This window comes from Cygnus atratus, chromosome 1 (genome assembly GCF_013377495.2).
Source record: "Cygnus atratus isolate AKBS03 ecotype Queensland, Australia chromosome 1, CAtr_DNAZoo_HiC_assembly, whole genome shotgun sequence".
NCBI lineage: Eukaryota > Metazoa > Chordata > Aves > Anseriformes > Anatidae > Cygnus > Cygnus atratus.
Genome location: NC_066362.1, coordinates 57,900,129 through 57,920,870, shown reverse-complemented (window position 1 = coordinate 57,920,870; position 20,742 = coordinate 57,900,129). Strand labels below are relative to the sequence as shown.

At 42.5% G+C, this 20,742-nt stretch overlaps 1 protein-coding gene across 1 annotated transcript in view; it reads right to left on the bottom strand.

Annotated features, from left to right (window-relative positions):
• Positions 1-5,466: 5,466 nt before the first annotated feature.
• Positions 5,467-20,742, bottom strand: part of NUAK1 (NUAK family kinase 1) — a 50,561-nt gene continuing 35,285 nt past the window's right edge. The window contains exons 3-7 of the mRNA XM_035562277.2: positions 19,161-19,312; positions 17,834-17,899; positions 11,177-11,296; positions 10,773-10,905; positions 5,467-9,504 (exon numbers count right to left, since the gene is read on the bottom strand). Coding sequence (XP_035418170.1) covers positions 8,351-9,504; positions 10,773-10,905; positions 11,177-11,296; positions 17,834-17,899; positions 19,161-19,312 — 1,625 coding nt within the window. The 3' untranslated portion in view covers positions 5,467-8,350. The remainder of the gene's footprint in view (positions 9,505-10,772; positions 10,906-11,176; positions 11,297-17,833; positions 17,900-19,160; positions 19,313-20,742) is intronic.

The window sequence follows — 20,742 nt, the reverse complement described above, 5'->3', positions numbered from 1 at the left end:
CGTTATTCACTGAAAGGATTGTGAAGGACTGGAACAGGCAGCCCAGAGAAGTGGTTGAGTCACCATCCCTGGAGGTATTTAAAAGAAGTGTAGTGTGGAGCTCAGGGACATGGTTTAGTGCTAGGTTAATGGTTGGACTTGATGATCTTAGAGGTCTTTTCCAACCTAAATCATTCTATGATTCTATAAGTCATTGCCAGATCAGGGCCTTAATTTGGAACTTTTCAGAAAATAGCATTTCAGGGCTGGTGAAAAGGAACTACGCTGATGGATCTGGACACCACAATCATTTTTTATAGATCAGATGACATCATTGATATACTCTCTGGACTGTTTGTACCTTCTCTAATAATCATAGAATTATTCAGGTTAGAAAAGACCCTTAAGATCACCAAGTCCAACTATCCACCTAACTACCAAGTCTACTGCTAAGCAAAAGGACAATTTCCATGTCCATCCAGACGTGGACTGATCTGCATGCTATTGCCACTGATCTGGTGGGATACTCTGGGTTAAGACCACGTTAGGAACTTGACCAAACATACCACTTCACTTCCCTTGAAGTGAATTGTTTGAACTCTAACAATAGCTATGAGGTCTTGGAAATTTTGCCAGTGTTTCATCGGAAAGGGCCTGAGTCTCCACATCCTTCAACCAGTACTCCAAGTCATCCAATCCCAAGAAATGAACAACATTTTGAATTCCTAAGAAAAAAAAAAAAAAGCCAGTAACGATAAATTCTATTTCAGCTGAAGAATTGTGTAATTTCCCCAAAATCTTGGAAGCAGGGACTTATCTACACAATACCCTGGTGTGTCAATAATTTGAAAGACCCCTGCCAGCTAAGGCAAGGCTGAAAATTTCAGAGGAAGTTAGTCACTTGGACTGACTAATTGACTTTTGATGTGTACAATCTAAGTTCCAGTATGTTTTACCTTTTAAGTACCTAGTGACCACAGCTTAGTCTGAGGTCACAAGGAGCAGAAGATGGCCATCAGTTTCAAAAATTCAGGCATGGGCATCTCAAACTGGCTTCATGGAAACAGATGTTTCTAAAATCCCATTTGAAAATCTGGAACTCTTCATACAGGAAAATTGAATGGTCAGCACGTAGGACTTGAAGCTATTCCCACTGAATCCAACCAGAATTTCACAGTGATATAAATTTCTTTTTCAAGGCTGAATGCTCATCCGGGTTGGGCCAGCAGCAGTTCGCACTATCTGAGGATCTACTACTTGACCATTAGCCATTGCCTCTTTCCACTCTGACACAATTTTTTCCTGGGAGCACAAGGGGATTAACTGCCTTGGGGTTTCTAAGGACTGAAGCTGACTGAAATTCCTCATAGCACTGAGTTGTATGGGAATTCAGCAAACCTCTCTTCTCAGGCAGCAGATCCCTCATCTCAAGAAATCTTTTGATTAATCTGTCAAGCTCTGGGACGTGCAGCAAAAGAGAACAACAGAGCTTGAAGGAACATTTAAAAAAATATTTTTTGTAATTCCCAGCACAGCCAGAATGATGACACACACTCCGAGTCTAGCAAACTTGCCTGGCAGGCAGTTTGGGCTTTATACGTAAATATAAACATATATTTACATATTTCCTAACATCTGTTTTGAATTTGTTTTCCCTTTGGTTCTATTTAAAGTATGTCTTGTCCTATTATCTCTGAGGCTGAAATTTGGAGGGGTCTGCTAATAAACTATCACTGCAAAGCAACAAGACACACTCTCCATCCTCCCCAGCTCTCAAGCCAGTTCCTTTACAGCTGTTCCTCACTTGTATTTCAAAGTGCAACAGCATCTCCCAGCCTATAAAAGCAGCACAATTTCCTAAGTAGATTCCTGCTGGGTAGGGTATAATATCACCACCACTTCCAAGAGTTCACATTCAGTTGGTCTAACCCATTTGTCCCGGCAGCCCAGCGCCTAAATTACTCCTCCACATGGTGTCTTTTTCAGACAGCACCCTGCTATTAGCTCAAGGTCCTGTTCATAGTTTCTCTCCTCTAGCTTTACATCCAAGAAGAAAAATTACCTGCTGCAAGGCACCGGAGCTGGAGCCACTGCTGCAGAACAAGGTCGTGCCTCGGGCCAGTCAGCCACCAGCCTGCAAAGCAGAGCCAGTGCCAGGGCCAGGGTAAGTGCTGCAAAAGCACCTCGCAAGTAAAATTCAACCCACTGTACTGACAGGGTGCCGCGCAGTCTGTGGAGGGAAACTAAACGAAACAGCAAACAAGTTCTGAACAAAGTGTGAGACTGATAGACATTATTTGTCTTAAACAAATCAGATGAGGTGAATGGGGAAAGGGCAAAAAGAATAATCGAGGCTGGCTGACATCAACGTTTCCACATGGTCTCTGACAGCTTCAAGGCTGGGTGTGCTTTGTGAGAGATGGTGTTCACTGTAAAAGACCCTGAGTACGAGCCAGTAGTGGAGTTGCTTTGAGGAATGAACAAGTAGTGCGATGTCCTGACCTGCCAGTGTGCCTATGGCCAACAACCACAGCTGATTTTCTTATTTTGTTGGCAGTCACCTAACTAATGCTTTGGTGGCCCTGGGCCTGGTGCACTTCTCAGTGTGAACTGTAAGCTCAGCACATAGGTAGGGCGTGAGGAGACTTCTGGACATACATAAAATTGCCTTGTAAAATGCTTTTCCAAGGAATGATTAAGCGTCGGTGCCAATACATATGATGTCCTTAAAAGAGCAGGGTTCTGTATCGCCAGATGATGTGCAAATCAAAGGTTTTTCTGCACTGATGAAATGCCAGGAAACATGGGGTGGGGGAGAAGGGCTGTAGAGAGATAGCCAGAAACAAGATGCTCAGATCATCTATCCAAAAAAGTTGCTTCTCCAGCCAAATTACTAAGTCCTTTATGAGGAAGATGTCTTGGTTTGGCAAGGAAGAGGAGGCAGCTCCACCAGACAATAATAATAATAATAATAAAAAAGCCCTAGTCGAATACTAAATACCATTATTCCAAGGGAAACACGACTTGTTCTCTGTTCAGTTAAAACTTTCAGTTGAAACTCTGAAACCAGCAACCCTGGAACAGGAACCGGAGCCTGGGCTGATGCTAGCAAATGCTTAAGTTTCTATTGGCTCGGTAAATGCATTTTTGCAGAATCATCTTCAGAAGCATCTCTTTTTAATGAGATGTGAATCACCAAGATAAACTCCTGACTAAACTGATAAGCTTCTCATATACACCACATTTACATGAGTATTGGTCTTCTCCCTTCATTGGACTGGTTATGACTTACCCTGTAGCTATAACCCAGGCTCTGGTGTTGCAAAGTATATAATTACATATACTAGCAAATTTATCTGCAAATACGATAACTGAAGTCTGCGATAACTGAAAGTGCCAACCCTTTGCCTCAGTGTCATGCCTTATTTTCACAGTCCCCGAAGCCTCTAAACAGAGACCAGAGCTGTGAGAAAAGTCACAACTACAAACCAAACGCAAGCTTCTCTGCCTAGAAAAGGTGCTCTGCCACTTCTCTTTGAATATTGCTTCTCTTGCTACTGCTACGGGTTGATTGTGGGCACCACCTCAAAGACTGTGACAACACTGAAGGGGAGATGCCCCCTCCACTGCACCAGTGATTTAGGGGCTGGTGAGCTCTGAGGAGCAGTGTCAGGCTGTCCCATGAATGTCTGGGCTGACCTCCGGGTGCCCTGCTGCGGTATCATGCTATCACATGAGATGGCCCCAGGACTTCAGTAAATGCACCACAGGCGTGAGAGGGACCCCTGCACTGCCGCGCTATGTACATACATATGCTTTGCAGAATCGGAAACCAAGATTGCAAACTTTTAAGAAGGGTTATGAAGTTACTATCTATGGCTGCTATGAAAAAAAGTGACACACTACTGCTTTGTCACTCAACTATGCAGCTGCCAAGGCTCCTGTCTTGCTTCCTTGCTCCAGTCTTGCCCAATCCATAAAACTTCAACAATTTCTGAGAAACAGTGGAATCCCCACAGCACAGACCAGGTCTAGCTACAGACTATGTAAGTTCAACGAAGGTGTATCACCGTACACTTATTTCCTTTAATAAATAGGACCACTAGACGCCCACCTCCCCACCACACCCCAGAAGTGTGTGTTCTCGGAACCATACAAACATGTACATAATTTCTTCTCAGTACTTGCCACATGCGCACACCATAACCAGCCATCCAGATTTTTTTTTCTAAAAGTCATTATTTTTAAAAGAAAACAAATGGTTTGCCCTCAACTTCATTTTTTTTTTCCTAGTATGTGCTAAAATAAGAAGTTTCATAATTGCTATTGCAGAAGAGACTTACATTACATTTTCCACCATCCAGCACCCACACAGTTAGACCTTATTCATCTCAGGTACAAGAACACACTTGCTGACTTTGAATATGTACCTTTCACTTTCTGACTCAATTAGCATATGGCAGCTAATCATTCTCTTTGTAAGGTATTAACAGCTTATTTGCCTTTCTGCATCATTGGGTTTTTCTGTTAATTCCCACTGGTTGTTAAGTGGTGTTGATAAATAAATCTAGCACCTACAGCCACGACTTTTTGCTTTAAAAAGCTTGAGAGAAAATGAATTAGAAAAATGAAAGTCTCTTTTGCATGAGATCCAAACTTTGGTTCCTAATCCAAACCTCCCATAATTTAAAAAGCAGAGGAATACACACCACAGGTATCTTGGCTGGCTGCATCAAGGGTGCAGTTTAATGGTGTCTTGCTCAGAGCCAACTACAAGACAGTGCCAACCATTTCCTTTATTTTAACAAGACACCAGCACACACAGCATACCTAACACCCAGTTTCCTTTATGAAAATGACCTGCTTTCCAAGAAAAACAATCCCAAGACTTTTGGTTATCAAGGGGACTCCAAAAAATGAAAACTAACTCCTTTTTGCTTCTTTTTGCCAGCTGACTACTCTGACTGCTCAAAGCCATCTTACTGAAACCATTCCATATTCGACAACAGGAGATGGCCACCAGTCTTTTGCTGAAACAACCCTTAAATTACACCACAGGGACATTAAAATTGGAAATAAACTGTCCTCCCCACCAGAGAGGGGAAAGGACTGTGGCCATGTGTCTCTGGGCTACAAATAAGTTGTGCCGTGTCTCAAAAGCCGGCCTGCTCTGTCTCACCTGCAGCACACCCGGCCCACAAACCTTCTTATCTTCCAGCAGAGAAAGCCCAGTCAGCTGTTATTCTCCACCAAACATTTACAGAGCTGAAAGCCTTGGGCATTTTGTGGTGCCAAATTGTTCATAGTAGGGGAGTCTCTGTGGCCACCCACATTACACTGAAATGCACAAACCAGCCAAGAAGCTCTGCATAAACAACTTGGTACAATGAGCTGTGATGCTGCTGTATTTCTGCATGACAAGTTCATTACCATTTGGCCTTGGCTGATGCTGACGTACAGTGAAAAAGAAAGAGAGAGACTTCACAGTTACATTAATTCCATTTTATTTAATAAAAAACAGTATCAGATTAAAAATACAAACACTTTGGGTGATTATCCAGCGTTTTCCCCTGTGTGCCTCATAGAGCTCAAACCAACCAAGGACTGGGAGAAAAAACAAAAACAAAACCAAAACAAAACACCAAACAATTTTGGCCGGAGCTGTAAAATAATGTTGCACCAATTAAATTACACCAAATATATTATTATACCTTTGAAATGGCTTTCAGACCAATAAATAAAAAAAAAGACAAATTCAAATAAAAAAGTCAACTTTGTATTACAAAAAAAATTAAATAATAATCACAACACTAATAATAACAATGTGCAGTCAAGTTTTTTTTTCTTCTCCTCTAGGAATGATAACATGCCAGTAAACATGTAACATGCCAGTAACATGCCAGTAAATCCCTACGAAACATTTCCAGTTTGGCAGCAAGCAGTCACTCACTCATTCACATTTGTACACAAGGAAGCAGGCCTGGGCAAAAGCCTAGGTAGATACGAGCCTTCAGGGTGCTCCTCAATTCCCTGCCACAGCTGGTTGAGTTCCCTTCCCTTCATTGTAAAACCTCTATAAATCCACTCAAGATTTAGCACCAGATCTGCAGGGAAGGTGTCAATCAGTGTAACCCCACCAAAGGGATGCTCCATCACGTCAACAGGACGGTGCTGAGTTACACCAGCTGAGGATCTGGCTCTCCTGCCCCAGGGCACAAGTTAAAAGCTGTGGCTGTAAAGTTTCTGAAAGGCCATGGAGACTACGTTGGGTTGTTTTCAAACACATCACAGTAAACCTGTTAATTAAATAAACTGCAAAATTGGGTGTTGGATTTGGATGGGCTGAAAGAGCAAATGCAGGACCTGTGAGAAGGCAGGACATCTGAGCATCACACCAAAAGTGTCATACAGGTCTATAGAGAAATGCCCTGAAATTGCCCTTCCTGAGCAAATGAGCAGTGAGCCAAATTTCACTTGACTGCCTGAGAGCACATCTCTCATACATTTTGTGGATATTGATGCCATTGACTCCAGGGCCAAATTTGGTCCAGTGTTTCACGAGAAGAAAAGGTTCTCCATAGAGACAGATTAACCGACTTAGGAAATTTGAGCTCATTCATCTTTATGCTAGGCAGCCTTGTTGGCTTTTAGGAGGAACTGGCAGACTGAAGTACCATGACGCACCAAATAAACAATTTACAAGTGAAATTGCTCCCTGCCCCAGATGCCAACTGTTTGTGGGGTTACCCCTGAATTCCCAGAGGAACACTTTCCATTTCTGCATTACTTCTAGGATTTTGGACACAGTGGGCCAAAGTCTGTTTTCAATTCCAGTTCCAGGGGAGGAGTGAGAACAGAGTTTGTGCCATGCTTCTCTCTTCTGGATATGTCTGCACACATGAATTTTGCAGCTGTGGCTCATTTGACATCATAGGCTGAAACCTACCATTTATTCACACCAGTGCACCTCTAAGATAGCCACGGGCTATGTGCTCACATAAATGAGACTGAAATGGGCCTTAAGATTCCAGTTTGCCCAGGCCTGTCAAACACACAGTGCCTTTCTGACAGAGGCTTACATTCAGGTAATCCAGTAGACCCATGTGATACCTTTATGGGAGTTGAAGCCTTTAGTCTGGATATTTAGGTATGTCTGAGAACGCACACCCATATCCTTCCTGTTTTTTCAAGCTGGTATCATTGCACATACAGTACCAGCTACGCTATCTACATAGAGGCCTGCATTTTTATGCTAACTGTTATCAAATCTACTATTATCATTTCATCGCTCAATTCTTTTTGCTCCATTACTACCTACTTAGAAACATTTTCATTTGGAGAAAGGCATATTCCCACCAACTTTCTGACCTCTATCCATTTCCTACATGCTACAACCTTTTCTTTACTTAACATTCTGGTCACAAACTACCTGTCACCCTCAGATACTACAAGCTAATAGCAAGGTGGCACCCTTTGCTGACAGTGACTGAACTCTAGGTTGGAGGGTCTGTTAACCCTTGGGACCCTTTGTTAGATCCATCTACCTATTGGCATCCATCTGGCTGGCCATTTTGAAGAAGTCAAATTGAACACATGGGTTGAAATGTTTTGAAGAGTCACGTAGCTGCTTACAACATCCATTCCTTCCAGCTCCTGTTCTCATTTCTCTGACTCTGTTTTTGCTGGTAGTTGGAAAAAAAATTAGGGCCTCCTGCTCACTGAAGAGCAATGGCTGTGGGAAGGGCCAGATCTGAACGCCTGCTCCATGCAAGGTTATTCTGGGCTAACATTTTCAAATTATTTGTCCCAGAAAGGGTTCAGACACCTCTCAGATCACCCTGGCAGAAGGAACCATGGTGACCATCCAGCCTGATCTCCTGCATAATGCAAACTGAAGATCCGCAACAAGTAATGCCTGTATCCAGATGAATAATTTCAGGGAAAAATAAAGCTTCCCTTTCTAACCAAAATTGACTTGAAGAATTCAGTTCATCTCTTGATATAGCTAATCTAATATTAATTAGAAACCTCTCAAAATGTGTGTGCCTCACTTCCAGTTTTAATTCTAACTTTCACTTCAAGCCATTAAATCTCGATGCTTTTGTCTGCTAGATCCTGATACACTTTCATCACATATGCAAAGACCAAAGGATTTTCTGTGGTCAGCTAGGTAATATTTTGAGGACACAGAATTAGAGAAGTGTGAGATGACTTTGGGGCTACTTTAGACTTTGCTAGGAGTTCAGCTAAGTAGGTACAGTCAAGTCTTTTGAAGGAAAACCTACCATCATCAGCAAATCAGTAACCTGGCTTACTTCACCATAAAGGTACACAGAACAACTCCCTTCCCTCCCTTTCCATCTTCCGTCTGCTAGTTGAGCTTGTTGCAGATCTCTAGGGCTTTCTTGTAGACCTGAGTCACATCATCCATGTCTGTGAGAAGGGAAAAACTGCTGTCCCCCAGACGGTTACGATACCGTTTTAGATACTGTGGCCGTGGGCGGTTCTGAAGTCCTTCGAAGTCTTGGATCTGGAGGAAATTTTCAGCAGAGACACAGCTCCGTATCCTCTGTCTGTTTGGCCTGTTCTCTTGCAAATCCAGCAAATCAAAGGAGTCACTGGACAAAATACTGTCATCACTAATCACGCTGGAAGGGCGACTGTAACTTCGAGGTAATGCATCCCCAGGCAGGACCACTTCTTCCATGGCCTCCAATGTCGGTGTATCAGGGCTAATTAAAGCAGATTCAGTGCTGCTGGTAGAATACTTGCTGTTATGTTTCAAGATACCCTTACGCCTGCAGGAATGACTGTAAGACCCATTTCTGGATGGCTCTGTGACCCCTGGAGAAGTGTCACTGTTTACTGTTTCATCATTATTGTCCAAGAGTTCAGAAGATTCACTTCGTTCTGGAGAGGAGTAATAGCCAGATTCTCTCTGCTGAGTCTTCTTTAGGATTCCTTTTTTTGGCATTAGTGAAGACTGCTTAGTGCCATATTTGGCTACTACCTCTCCCTCCACAACACTTTTAATGGCTACGCCAGTCCTACACAACTCTTGCTCCAACTTAAAAGCAGAGGGTAACACTGGGCTGACCACACCTTCAATGAACCCTGCACTGTGAGATCGATGTTCACTGTTGCTCCTTTTCTTCAGGATGCCTTTGGGTCTCTTGGAGGTGGGTTTGGATGCATTTTCAGCTCCCCCTTCCTGGATGGACTGTGCAATGTCATTTTCCTTTTTTGATTTTTTCAGAGACCTTTGTCTCTCTAGTGTGACTTCAGGACCTTTGGGCTTAGAAAGGCACTTCACTTTGGTTTCAGTCTCTGGCTGGAGGCCAGTAGAACGGTGATGCCAATCAATGAACCTTGCCAGCAATGGGGACTCCGAGTCCCTCATGGCATCACAGTCACAAACACTGCTCTTGTAGCCCCAGTTAACCCACCAGTGGTTGGCAATGTCTTCAATGGTTGCTCGGCGTTCAGGGTTCACCATCAGCATCCATCTGATAAGACCACGAGCATCTATGGACAAAGAATAAAATAATAAAGTTTAAAATATTGGCACTCTTGGTTTCCTCAGTTTAAAACTGAAGCCTGAAGCTAATCAAAAGTGCAAAAATAATGGTTCTTACAACTGGAGATGTGAAAGGGGGCAAGGCATTGGCCATCAGTCAATGCTGGAAAATGAATTCGAGGACTACTTTCCATCAACAGAGTATGATACACCCAGGCTGAATTGGTACATTTGTTTACCAAATAAATTAATATTTGTCTTGTATTGGTCAATGAATAGTTCCATATTACTGAAAGAAATCACCAATCTGTCATAGAATCACAGAATCTTTACGGTTGGAAAAGACCTCCAAGATCATCTAGTCCAACCACCCCCCTACCACCAATGTCACCCACTAAACCGCATCCCTAAGCACCACGTCCAACCATTCCTTGAATGCCCCCAGGGATGGTGACTTCACCACCTCCCTGGGCAACCTGTTCCAATGTTGTCAACTGTAATAATTACAAAACTTGCAGGAAAACAGAGGGGAATTGGGATATTTTAAATGCTCTATATATGACTGCTTTTAGATTTACTTTTTTTCATAAAAAGTGTAGTGTTCTGTATATTTTAAACGATTTTTTTTATAAAGAGAGTGACAAGGCAGCAGAAAAATGAATGGATGGCAAAGAAATGATGAGAGATAAATATTTAGTTAAATAATATATATACACATTTTTAAGGCTGTAAAGAGCTATTATGTCAATGACCCAGACTTAGTTGATGCTCTTCTGTCAAGTGACAGCTTAACGTGTTATCCTCTAAGAAGAAATAAATGCAAACACAGTGGCATTTAATTCAGATTTTGGCCTAGCTTCTCAGATAAGAGGCTGCTTTGCCCTGACCATTCACCTTCTCTCTGCTTATGATATACTACAGTGTAGTCAGAGGGCTGGTCTTTACCAGTATGTTGTACCGGTTTACAGCTTGTCTGAACAATTCCACTTGCAATAGCTAACAGACCTTCCACTGCCATAGATCTAGTTAAAAGAGCTTGCTGAAGCTTCCCCAAGGCAATAAAATCTATCTGCTATAAAACTTTCATTTCAAAAGGGCTTTTGGTAAATGCTGTACCCAGATGGGAATTGAGAGCAGATGAAGTCAGTAGGGGAATGAGAGTTTTTTTTTCTGTGTCGTTCTAACGTGACACCAAAATATTCTGGAAGGCACAGGGCAAATCCTCCATTCTGAACTCCTGTCAGCTCAATACATTGCCCTCACTCCTTTTTTATACCTGAGGTCTGTGTTGGCTCACGATATTCTCCACTGCTGATCTGCCTGATGAGATTTTTGTGATCAAAGCCATCAAAGGGCATCGTTCCATAAACCAGAGTGTAAAGCAATACACCAAGGGCCCAGCTGTCAACCTGAAATACAGAGACAATGAGTGTGAAGCCCAGGAAAACTGATCCCCGCCATTCTCCCTGCCATGTCCAGATGCACCTACCGATGGGCAAACCAGTATCTAACATCCGAAAAACCACAGGTAAAGCAAACAAAGGCAGCTCGAGAACTTTCAATATGGGAGACACCGACTCACACATACATGTGCAATAACTCTAGTATTAAGACTAACCCACAAGACCAGTACCATCAAGGACATCCCCGTACCACCACAGAAAAACTGACCCTTCTTACCTCTGGGCCTCTGTAAGGTCGTCCATTAACTATTTCAGGGGAAGCATACAGTGGGCTTCCACAAAAGGTCTGCAGAAACTTGTCTTTGTGATAGAGGTTGGAGAGTCCAAAGTCAGCAATCTGCAAAGACAATTGCACAAGGCTTCTGTAACATTAACAATATCTCAATGTAACAGAAAATCCTGTACTGGGAAGGACTAAGCTATACTTGACCCTGCTGTAGGGCAGGGCTCTCAACATGGATAACCTCTCAAGTTCACTTGCCAGCCCATTATTCTATGATTTCATGGCTTTTTTAGAAGGCCTCCTAGAGAAGGAGAAGGGTCCCCAAGTTAAATCCTCCAGACTGGGAACACGGATGTTTTGATTCCATTTGCAGACAGGTCACTGCCAAGCACAACCATCAATTAGTGATTTTTTGCTAGATGAACTGCATGTGCTTACAAAGACAATTTCATACTGGGAGGCACTGGACTATTGTCCACTGATTACTCTTCATATTGTATAATCATTAATACCAAGGGAATGCAAACAGAATGTACTACTGTTCTTATATTGCACATGCAAGCCCAAAGCCAAGACCTTTAAAAACAAGAGGAGTGAGGCAGGCGTGTCATAGGAAACTAAGTGTAAGATTACAAAAAAAAGTGATTTTTGAAATCATGTGGAACATAGCTCTGCTTGAAAAGAGGGGAAAGTGAGGCAGACAATAACTGTTACACATTCAGGGACTCCAAGCTGAGGAATCTGAGTCGTTAAGCAAACGAGATGTCTATCATGAGATAATAAACACAAGTCTGGTTCCTAACTGGAAACAATGGGCCCAAATCTGGCTTTCCCAACACAAACAAAACTCCCCTTGAGACCGTTGGGAATCTTGCCCATGTAGGAATTGCAGGATCAGGTCCAAATAATTTGTTTACTTCAATTCTCTGTTCTTGTTCAAAACAAAGGCTGAGGATAGCAACACTAAATACTCCCACAACCTTTGCATTTCCTTTGTTTCTCTAGCAGAAGGCAACACATCTCATTTTTCATCTTGTTTGAAACCTAAATGTTTTTGTTTCCCAGAGATACTTTTATGACTGCCCACTACTGACATAGCACATACATAAAAGACATAAAGCACAGGCATAAAAAAGGTATTATCAGTTTATAGCTTTAAGAGACAGGAGCTTTCTCTGGGTTTTCCTCACCTTATTCAGGCCTTTTCTACCAGAAAGAAATTAAACCCCAGAAAGAAGCAGTGATTACTTGATATTATAAGAAAAAATTCAAGATAAGACAAAGTGACCAGAAAAGAAAGGGAATTTACCAGCAGCAGCAATCACTCTTGACTTTCTAAAATGTGTATCACCATTGCTGCTAATACCTGTTTAACTGCAATGTTTAGCAAACTCTTGGGAGACATAAAGTCTTTGTCTCTGTTAACTATCAAAACTAGACCAAAAAATGTCATAGTTGAGACTGAAGTAACAAAGTTGGTGAAGTACAGACAGAAGTTCCCAATTTTCTTTCCTTACCATGCAAAAAAAAATATTTATGGACAAAGTGAATATATGAATATCCATAAATACCTATCTATCTATATATACACAGATACACTTTTATGTTAAAAATATAAACTTCTATTTTAAAATATCATTTTCACATTTTTTTGAGGTCACAGAGCAAATATGAAATTTCATATTTCCCCCTCTCCTGTTTTGATGTTCAGTGTGTGCAGGTATTCCACTGACAATTTGGATTCACAATATCTTGCTCAAAGAGCAGCCGATTCCTGTTCATTAATATTAATTCATTCCACCACGTCCATTCATGGCTTGAATTTGCTCAGTCCCCCAAACAGCATATCATCAACCCACAGCAGAAAATTCAACCCTTAAATAAACGTGGTTTGTAAAATCATCATTGTATGGCTGGAATGTCATTGAAAACAGCTGGTGTACAATTGCAGTCTGCAAACATATTCTCATGGCTCAGATTGCACTTAATTGCTCTGAATTCCACTTTCTTATCAAGTCACCCTGACTGGCTTGCAGGAAGTTGGTTTTAAGCCCTATGAAGTGTGCCCTGTCAATCATGGGAAGAATGGGATCATTTCAGCACTGAAACTTCGTGCTGGTCACTGAGTTTTATTTTAGTTCAGGATGCAGCTAAGACAAGGACAGACACTGCACAGTGTGATTCCTTAAGAAAACACATTCCCTTAACACCATGGAATGTATAAAATGCACGTAGATGTGCATGAATATATATAGGGATACACATACCATTGTTCACACTAAGAAACTCTCAGACTGGGCATTTATGTTTTCATTTTGACCATTCAGGAAAAGAGTATTTATGTTACAGTCCACTCCCATACTCACAGACTGATGTTTATCAGCTTTTCCCATTAAAACTGTCATGCCCCCCCAAAACAAGATTAATAGAAGCCAACATTACTTCATGTTCTTGGCACTTAAATGGAACTAAGGCAGCAAGTCAAAAAACTTCCTAAATTGGGAGGAGCTGGGAAGTGGGCTTTATTCCCCTCACTTCAGGAGGTGAATGTTTCGTATTTACTGTTACTCTGATCAACCAGATGTAATTTATTGTTTAAGCGTCGACTATAAATTCCATGAGGTTTGCACTTGTGGAAACTGTCGGTTTTGCCCCACTTAAGAATCTGTCTTTTTGTACTGTAGACAGAAAAATAATTAAGTCTCTTAGAGCAATTGAAATGCATGTGCACCGGGTGAGACTTCCAGCAAGGTAAATCCCAATTACATATACTTACCCCGCACATACGAAACCCTCATGGGTTCTCGGTGGTTAGTCTGATTGGTGTCCCCTTACTAGCCCAAGTGAAAGTGTAGTTAGTGGGATTATGTTACTATTATGCTTGCATTTTTGTCTCCTTCTATCACTTTGGGGCTGATCATGCAGCTTGCGTCAAGCTCTGCTAGACATCTATTTTAGGTGCAATTCCCAGCCCAGGAGCCGCCACAGCCCTGCTGTGAGTGAGGAGGCTCTCTCCGTCGTTCCGGGCAGCGTGACAGAGGCATCCCTGAGGGTAGCTTGTGGCACAGGACAGGGACACAGGATTTGGATAGCAAGAGGCACTAATTCCCTGGCTGCCACACTGTGCAGCAGTTTCTCTCCAGCTCACTGCGTGCAGTTTGGGGGATTTAGGCACTGAGGAAGCACTGCAGTGCTGCACGGGGTGCATGTGGTCCTCATCACGCTGTTTGCAGGAGCTACGGGCTAATGGAGGCAACTACACCCTCACCCCACTGCTAGTTCTTCTAGCAAAGTCATCCCTAGAGTGAACCAAACACTAGGATCTCAGTCCCTCTAGACTACTGGAGAAAAGAAAGGATTCAAGGCTTTTTTTCAAGACCACAAAGGGCGGGTGCCTAAAGCTGGTGTGAACCTCTTCCACACAGAGCTCTCCAATTCACCAGCTGAAGGCAGCTCCTGCAGTGCTCTGGGGCTGCCTTAGCCCTGCTACCTGTCTAACCCTGCCCACCCCAGCTGCGTTAGGATTATGAAGGAAGATATCCTCTCAAGAGTATGAAATTGCCTCAGTTGGGTGTACATCTGGGGAGAAAGGCAAGATAGCATTTGATGAATTGGCTGGATTAAACCCTTGTACCCCACAGATCTGTGTGCATGTTCAGTCTCGTAAGTGCTTAAAACTTATTTATTTATTTGAGTTTGCTGTATTTAGGGGTTTTAAGTAATAGTTTGAAGAAAATACTACCACATATACCAAGACACTGAAAAACATACCTATCTAACACAGATCAGATCACTTTCTTCCCCTCATCGCCCTCCAGCTCTGGCCCGTAGACCAACAGGACTCTTCAAAACTTGTAATTTTTTGTCAGCTTTCAGACACTGGTGTTTCCTAGTTGCTGTACTTCAACACAATTGTTTCCAGAGACTTCTACTCACTACTTTAACTTAAGAAAAAAAGCTAATTATGTTTCCAAACACCGTTTCATGACCTTCATTTCTATACCTAAAATTTACGAATGGTTTCCAAGTTACTGTAGTATCATGTAAAATGGCTTGGGGCCCTTTTAGGTTGGATAATAACTTCTGATGGATTAATTGTCCTCTTTATTTCCTGTCCTGGAATTACTGCTTGAGTTGTGCTACACAGATCTATTTTTACCATACCTTATTAATTTTGTCCTCACGTTACTATGACGTTTGTGTATATACTGTAGCGTCTAGATCATTGGATTCTTCAGAAACGTGTTTTCAATTGCACATTGCACCCAGGAACAAAGGGATTCCTTTCATTTTATCATTCTTAAAATCAGACTGCCAATTTTGTAAGTGCCTTGTAATCCACTGAATGAAATGTAAATAGTGAAGGAGTACAGATAAGACTATCACTCCATTTCTAGAAAATGTCTTCCACTGAGTACTTGAAGCCATCAGTCAATACCATCCCCCAAACTGCATATTTCTCTTTTTCCGCCTGAATAAACCATATATAAGAATAAACTACATAAATAATCTCAGAATCAGGACCTGATAGATTTGCTCCCAATAAATAATTTACAGTTCCATATGTGTTTCCTTGCCAACGGTTACTGTTTAGTGAAACAAAGAAAAAGTGGGAAGTAAAATTCTGTGCAAGTAACACAGAAACCACAGTAATGCATTCAAGGCTTCAGGATCAAGGAAATAGCAGCGGTACGTTTAACATCAAGTATTCAAAGCTGGGCTTAGTCGTGAGGTAGGAAAGGTGTAAAAAAAAGAAGGGAGAAAAAGGTAAACTACAAAAAAAAAGAGTTGCCTCTTGAAGTAACCCACATTCAAACACTATTGATAGTGAGATGCATAAAATACAAACTGCTTCCCCAGCTCGTTTTATTTATTAGCTTCATGAGACTTTGCGGATACTGCTAGCAGGGGACAGCTAGAGAGCCTGCAGCCACCCATCCACGTGAGGCAGCCTTGTCCACTGAGCTGTGCTCTGAAGTCCACAGAGAAGTAACCGGGGAAAGGCTGGAAATACACAAAATACCCACATGGCAGCTTAAACATCATTTAGTTCAGGGAAGGGCAGCCTTTGTGAAAAAGGTGAATCCAAAGGGTTGGACCTGAATTTCTTGGCACAGCAGTGCCCGTCTCTATGGCAGCTGAAATACATCTGTGGTTCTGCGGCCCCTGGGTCCCCATCCTCCCCCTCGCCCCCGCAGGAAGATCAGGCTCCCAGAAAGAAGACAGGGGAGGCTGCTGAGCCTTCTGACAAAACGCAGCTCCCCAGAGGCTCGGGGAAGTGATTGGTTTTGCATATGAAGACTACAGTGCCGAGATCCAGGCCACTGCAGCTAGCAAATTCCCCAAATTCCTCTTTTCTCTCAAGAATTCCCTGATTAGCTGGGAAGATAGCTTGGTGCGTAATGTGGAAAGAAAGGTCATCCTGCCTGCGGAAGCCTGTTCCGTATACAATGTCCTAGAAAGGCGACTTTTTGTTTTCAGCGCTGCTGAGACCATCTGGGGCTGCCGCAGGGAGCAGCGCTGCGGGAACAGAAGCGGAGAGGTTCGCTCTGACATGGGATGTTAACAGCAAAATGTCCAAGCGCTGCATAGGATGGGCCTTCTGTAAAAGCCTATTTTTAGAAACCGCATATTTATGTGTCTTTAATCCACCAGTTGATCCAAGTTAGCTTCTGTCATCAGTGCTACACAGATGGCGGCTACCATATGCTACTTTCCATTTCCATTGCATATCAGCTTAAGATGAAGACAATCTCCCCAGCATAAGCAGGAGGCAGTGCGTGCAGCCTCAGGACTTTCAGCAGAGAAAAAAACGAAAATCCAGACTATTTAGTTGGCTACACAGACAGCTCCTTGATTGCTTTCCTTTGTTAATTAAGCAAGGATGCCCAAGAGTCAGCAGAAACGCTTTGGCGTCCTTGCCTCTGTCTGTTTGCCTGCAAATCAGTGAACCCAGCTAGCCAGGCAGGAACAAAGCTGAAAGTGGAACAGGTTCAGCCACCTGAAATCTTCACTAATTCCTGCATTATTTATCTTTGTGTTGCAGCTTTTAGCAAAAATGGAAGAAGAAGGGAAAAAAGGTCATTCCCATGCTTTCACTGGGGAGCAATGACATGGAAATGACATCACTGACATCACTATCCAAAGTATACGTTTGTGTCTGGAGTTCCAAGGCCACTTCCTAATGAAGCACATGTGCTTTACTAGGTTTATTTTGAAACTCTATTTGCTTATTTTCCAGCCATGATCAAAAGGACATTCATAGTGTTCTGTAGGAGGCACTTGAACCCTGTAGACCAGGAGCATTTTTTTTCTCTAGGCCCAGCAGCAGTCAGCAATAATACCATTTGTAAAATAAACTAATTTGCAAAAAACGTGCTGCTGTTTCCACCAGTAAATAGATGCTGCTTTGAGAATCGTGGTCTTTGGGTGGAAGGACAGGGCCTCCTCCCCCAAATTTTGCAGAGCTTCAGTTAGTGTGTCTGATTCATCACCAGTGGTGCTCTTTCCCCAACCTCCATACCACTGAGCCTCTTGCCAGATGCTGTTGCTTAGTAGCTGTTGCCATAACACTGGCTCTTCTATTACCTTGGATAAAAATGTTACAAAACATGCAAATCCATTCTGAGAAGATGAGAGAAAGAATCCTACCTTAATATTAAAATTGTCATCAAGAAGGATGTTTTCCAGTTTTAGGTCCCTGTGGACAACACCATTCTGAAATAAGGAAGGAAGAAACAGAATATAAGAAAATATTAGGCAAATCAAAGGTGAGCTGACAGGGTGGTCTTTGCATCTGCATTTCAGGGCTGATTTCACTGTCATAACACTCACGGCCCAGTGACTAGTGACAGGCGATGTATTAGTCACTTGGTGTGTGGTTAAGGGAAGAATGACTGGAATCTGTCCTCCCACAAAGCCCGTAAAACAGCGGGGGGGGGGGGGGGGTTGTCTTTTTAGAACTTAATTCCAGGCCGGATCCTGCCCCCACTGCATGAAAGCAATATATTCTTCCCAGGCACCAGAAAACAATATCTGTCAATGACGTTAGTCCTTACAAAAGCCCTCCTTCCTCCAATGTGCAGCCGTGTGGATCAGGGGAGTTAAAATCCTAAAAGACTGTAAATGTTAGGGATGAAAACGAACAAGCTGGGTTTAGGTCAGAAACTTCTTTAAAGAAATTTGGGAAAAATTAACTGCACCAAAAAGGCCACTGCAGCTTTTCAGTGCTTCACAGTGAGGACTTTGAAAATCTGCCTTGTTTATCAGAATTCAAATAGAGATTAAAATGTTCAAGAATTCAAATAAAAGACTGTGTTAGCTGCTCGTTGGCTTTAGCCTCATGCAAGTTTTGGCTGTATGCAGCAGGGATAAAAGGTCCATGACAGCCATTCAGTTACTTTGGGTTTAATTGCTTACATTGTCATTCTACTGGGTACCATGATGGATAAAGCCATTAGCAAAGGGTATCTTTCTAGTGCTCCTCCTACATTTGGAAAAGTTATTTCCAACTATCCAGAGTGAGTACATGCTAAAGCTGAACACTCATGGCTTTCTCCAGCCTATTTTGCTTTCATGTATTTTATATCCTTTATAAAGTTCTTCACTTGCATATTGAAATTGTGAATCATCATTAATTTCCATATATTAATATTAATGTACTAGAATTTCTATGCAATGCCTTTTCTAGCTAATGTAGTTAATTGTTATTTTATGTCACGAGAACTAATTCCACAGGAAAAATGGGATGTAGGGCTAATGTAAGAGTGTGGCTGGTAGTATGCCATAACACTGGAAAACACCCTTAGTCTTTAAAAACAGGCAGAGAGCTACTGTAGCACTTTCACTCTTCTGGCACACTGATATAATCACATGCTGTCATACTTAATAATGAATGCTGTTGCCACAGACATGCTTTGAAATATAATCACTACTCAGCCTTCAAATAGCATTTTTTAATATCAAATCCTTTGCTCACCTTGTGGCAGTAATGTACAGCAGAGACTATTTGTCGGAAGAAATGTCTTGTCTCTCTTTCACTCAGCCGCCGCCTCTCACTGATGTAATCATATAACTCTCCTTTACTTGCATACTCCATGATGATCACAATCTTATCTTTATTTTCAAACACTGCACAGGATAAAAGAAAAAACAAAAACACAGTTGATCCAATACATTTTAAAAACACTTTAAAGGGTGAAGAAGACTTAGGATGACTGAACGCATCCTGTGTCATCACTGCAGCCTGGAGACAGACAGTCCCAAAACCTAGTTCTAAAGCTACATTTTTCCCCAGAAAGGTGACAACATTTCAGATCAAGAGAAGGAAGTCAAGGCTTTGAGGAGCTGCTGCCTTTCACACAGCTAAATGAAAGAAGGTCTTTGCCACTACAACATGGGGCCACAGTGGCAAAGCCAACTTTATCCTGGTGAGGTGAGGAGGACACTTGTGCCAATGACACCTGAATTTCAACCCTGGCTCCAACAGGGACTGCCTCTTACCTGTAGTCCTCTTGCGGCCAGGTGACAGAAGGAATCAGGAGCTATCTCATCATTTGGAAAGGGTTAATAAAAGGGATAATAGACTCTGTTTTCAATGACTGCCTGATACAGAATAGCAATTTGGCTTATAATGACTATTGGTCCACCTGCCACCAAAACCCAACACACTGATGCAGGCATCCTCTCCTAGCCCAGCTCTGTGCAGCAGCACCAGGGGCACAGACACCTGAGATAGCAGTGTCTAGGATGTCTCTGGAGCCATACAGCTCTTGTCAGCATGGCTCTGCAATCCGTCTCACGCACACAACTCATCCTCGAGCTCACTTATGTCCAGCCCCTGCCGCAGGTCCCATTGCATGCTGTAGATATGTCCTTTGCCACTTGCGCAGAGCCGGCAGCGATGCGCAACTCCCACGTAAGCGGTGCAAGGAACGTTGATCTCATACACGTCACAGCATGGCTGTTCTTTGGGGCTCAGTGTACTTCATGCCATGTACTGTCAAGGACTTCACTGAAGTTGCAGATAACTACACACTTAATCTAGTACAGCTGGCCATGAGAAGTCTCAAATTGCCACAATGCCCTGGCTGCTAAACAGCTTTTCCCTTCTGACACCAAAAATCCTCCGCAAGCCACTGCAAACATCCTGCACCTGCCATAAATAACCACCACTCATGTTAAAACGTGGTGACTTTCCTTCTGTTTTATTCTGTGGTAGCTGCATGCTGAAGCCATGTCACACTGGCAGCAAAACATCTTCAAATTAATGAGGTTATAGAGGTTATTACAAACGGATGCTAGTTCTGACCAGCCCTACTGGAACAATGCCTTCCTATATCTTTTTAGCAAAGCCCTGCCAGTAGTCCTTAGGGTTTAAAAACAAAACAAAACAAAACAAAAAACACTTCAGATTTTGCAGTGAATTGCAAAGCTGCCTTTCTCAATGCGTAGACATTTGCTGCTCTTCGGTTTTGTCTCATGTCCTCTCACACCTTGTCACTCAACTCCGCAAGCCAAAGCCTCTGCAGCTCCCTCTAACACCCCTGAACCCCAGCCAA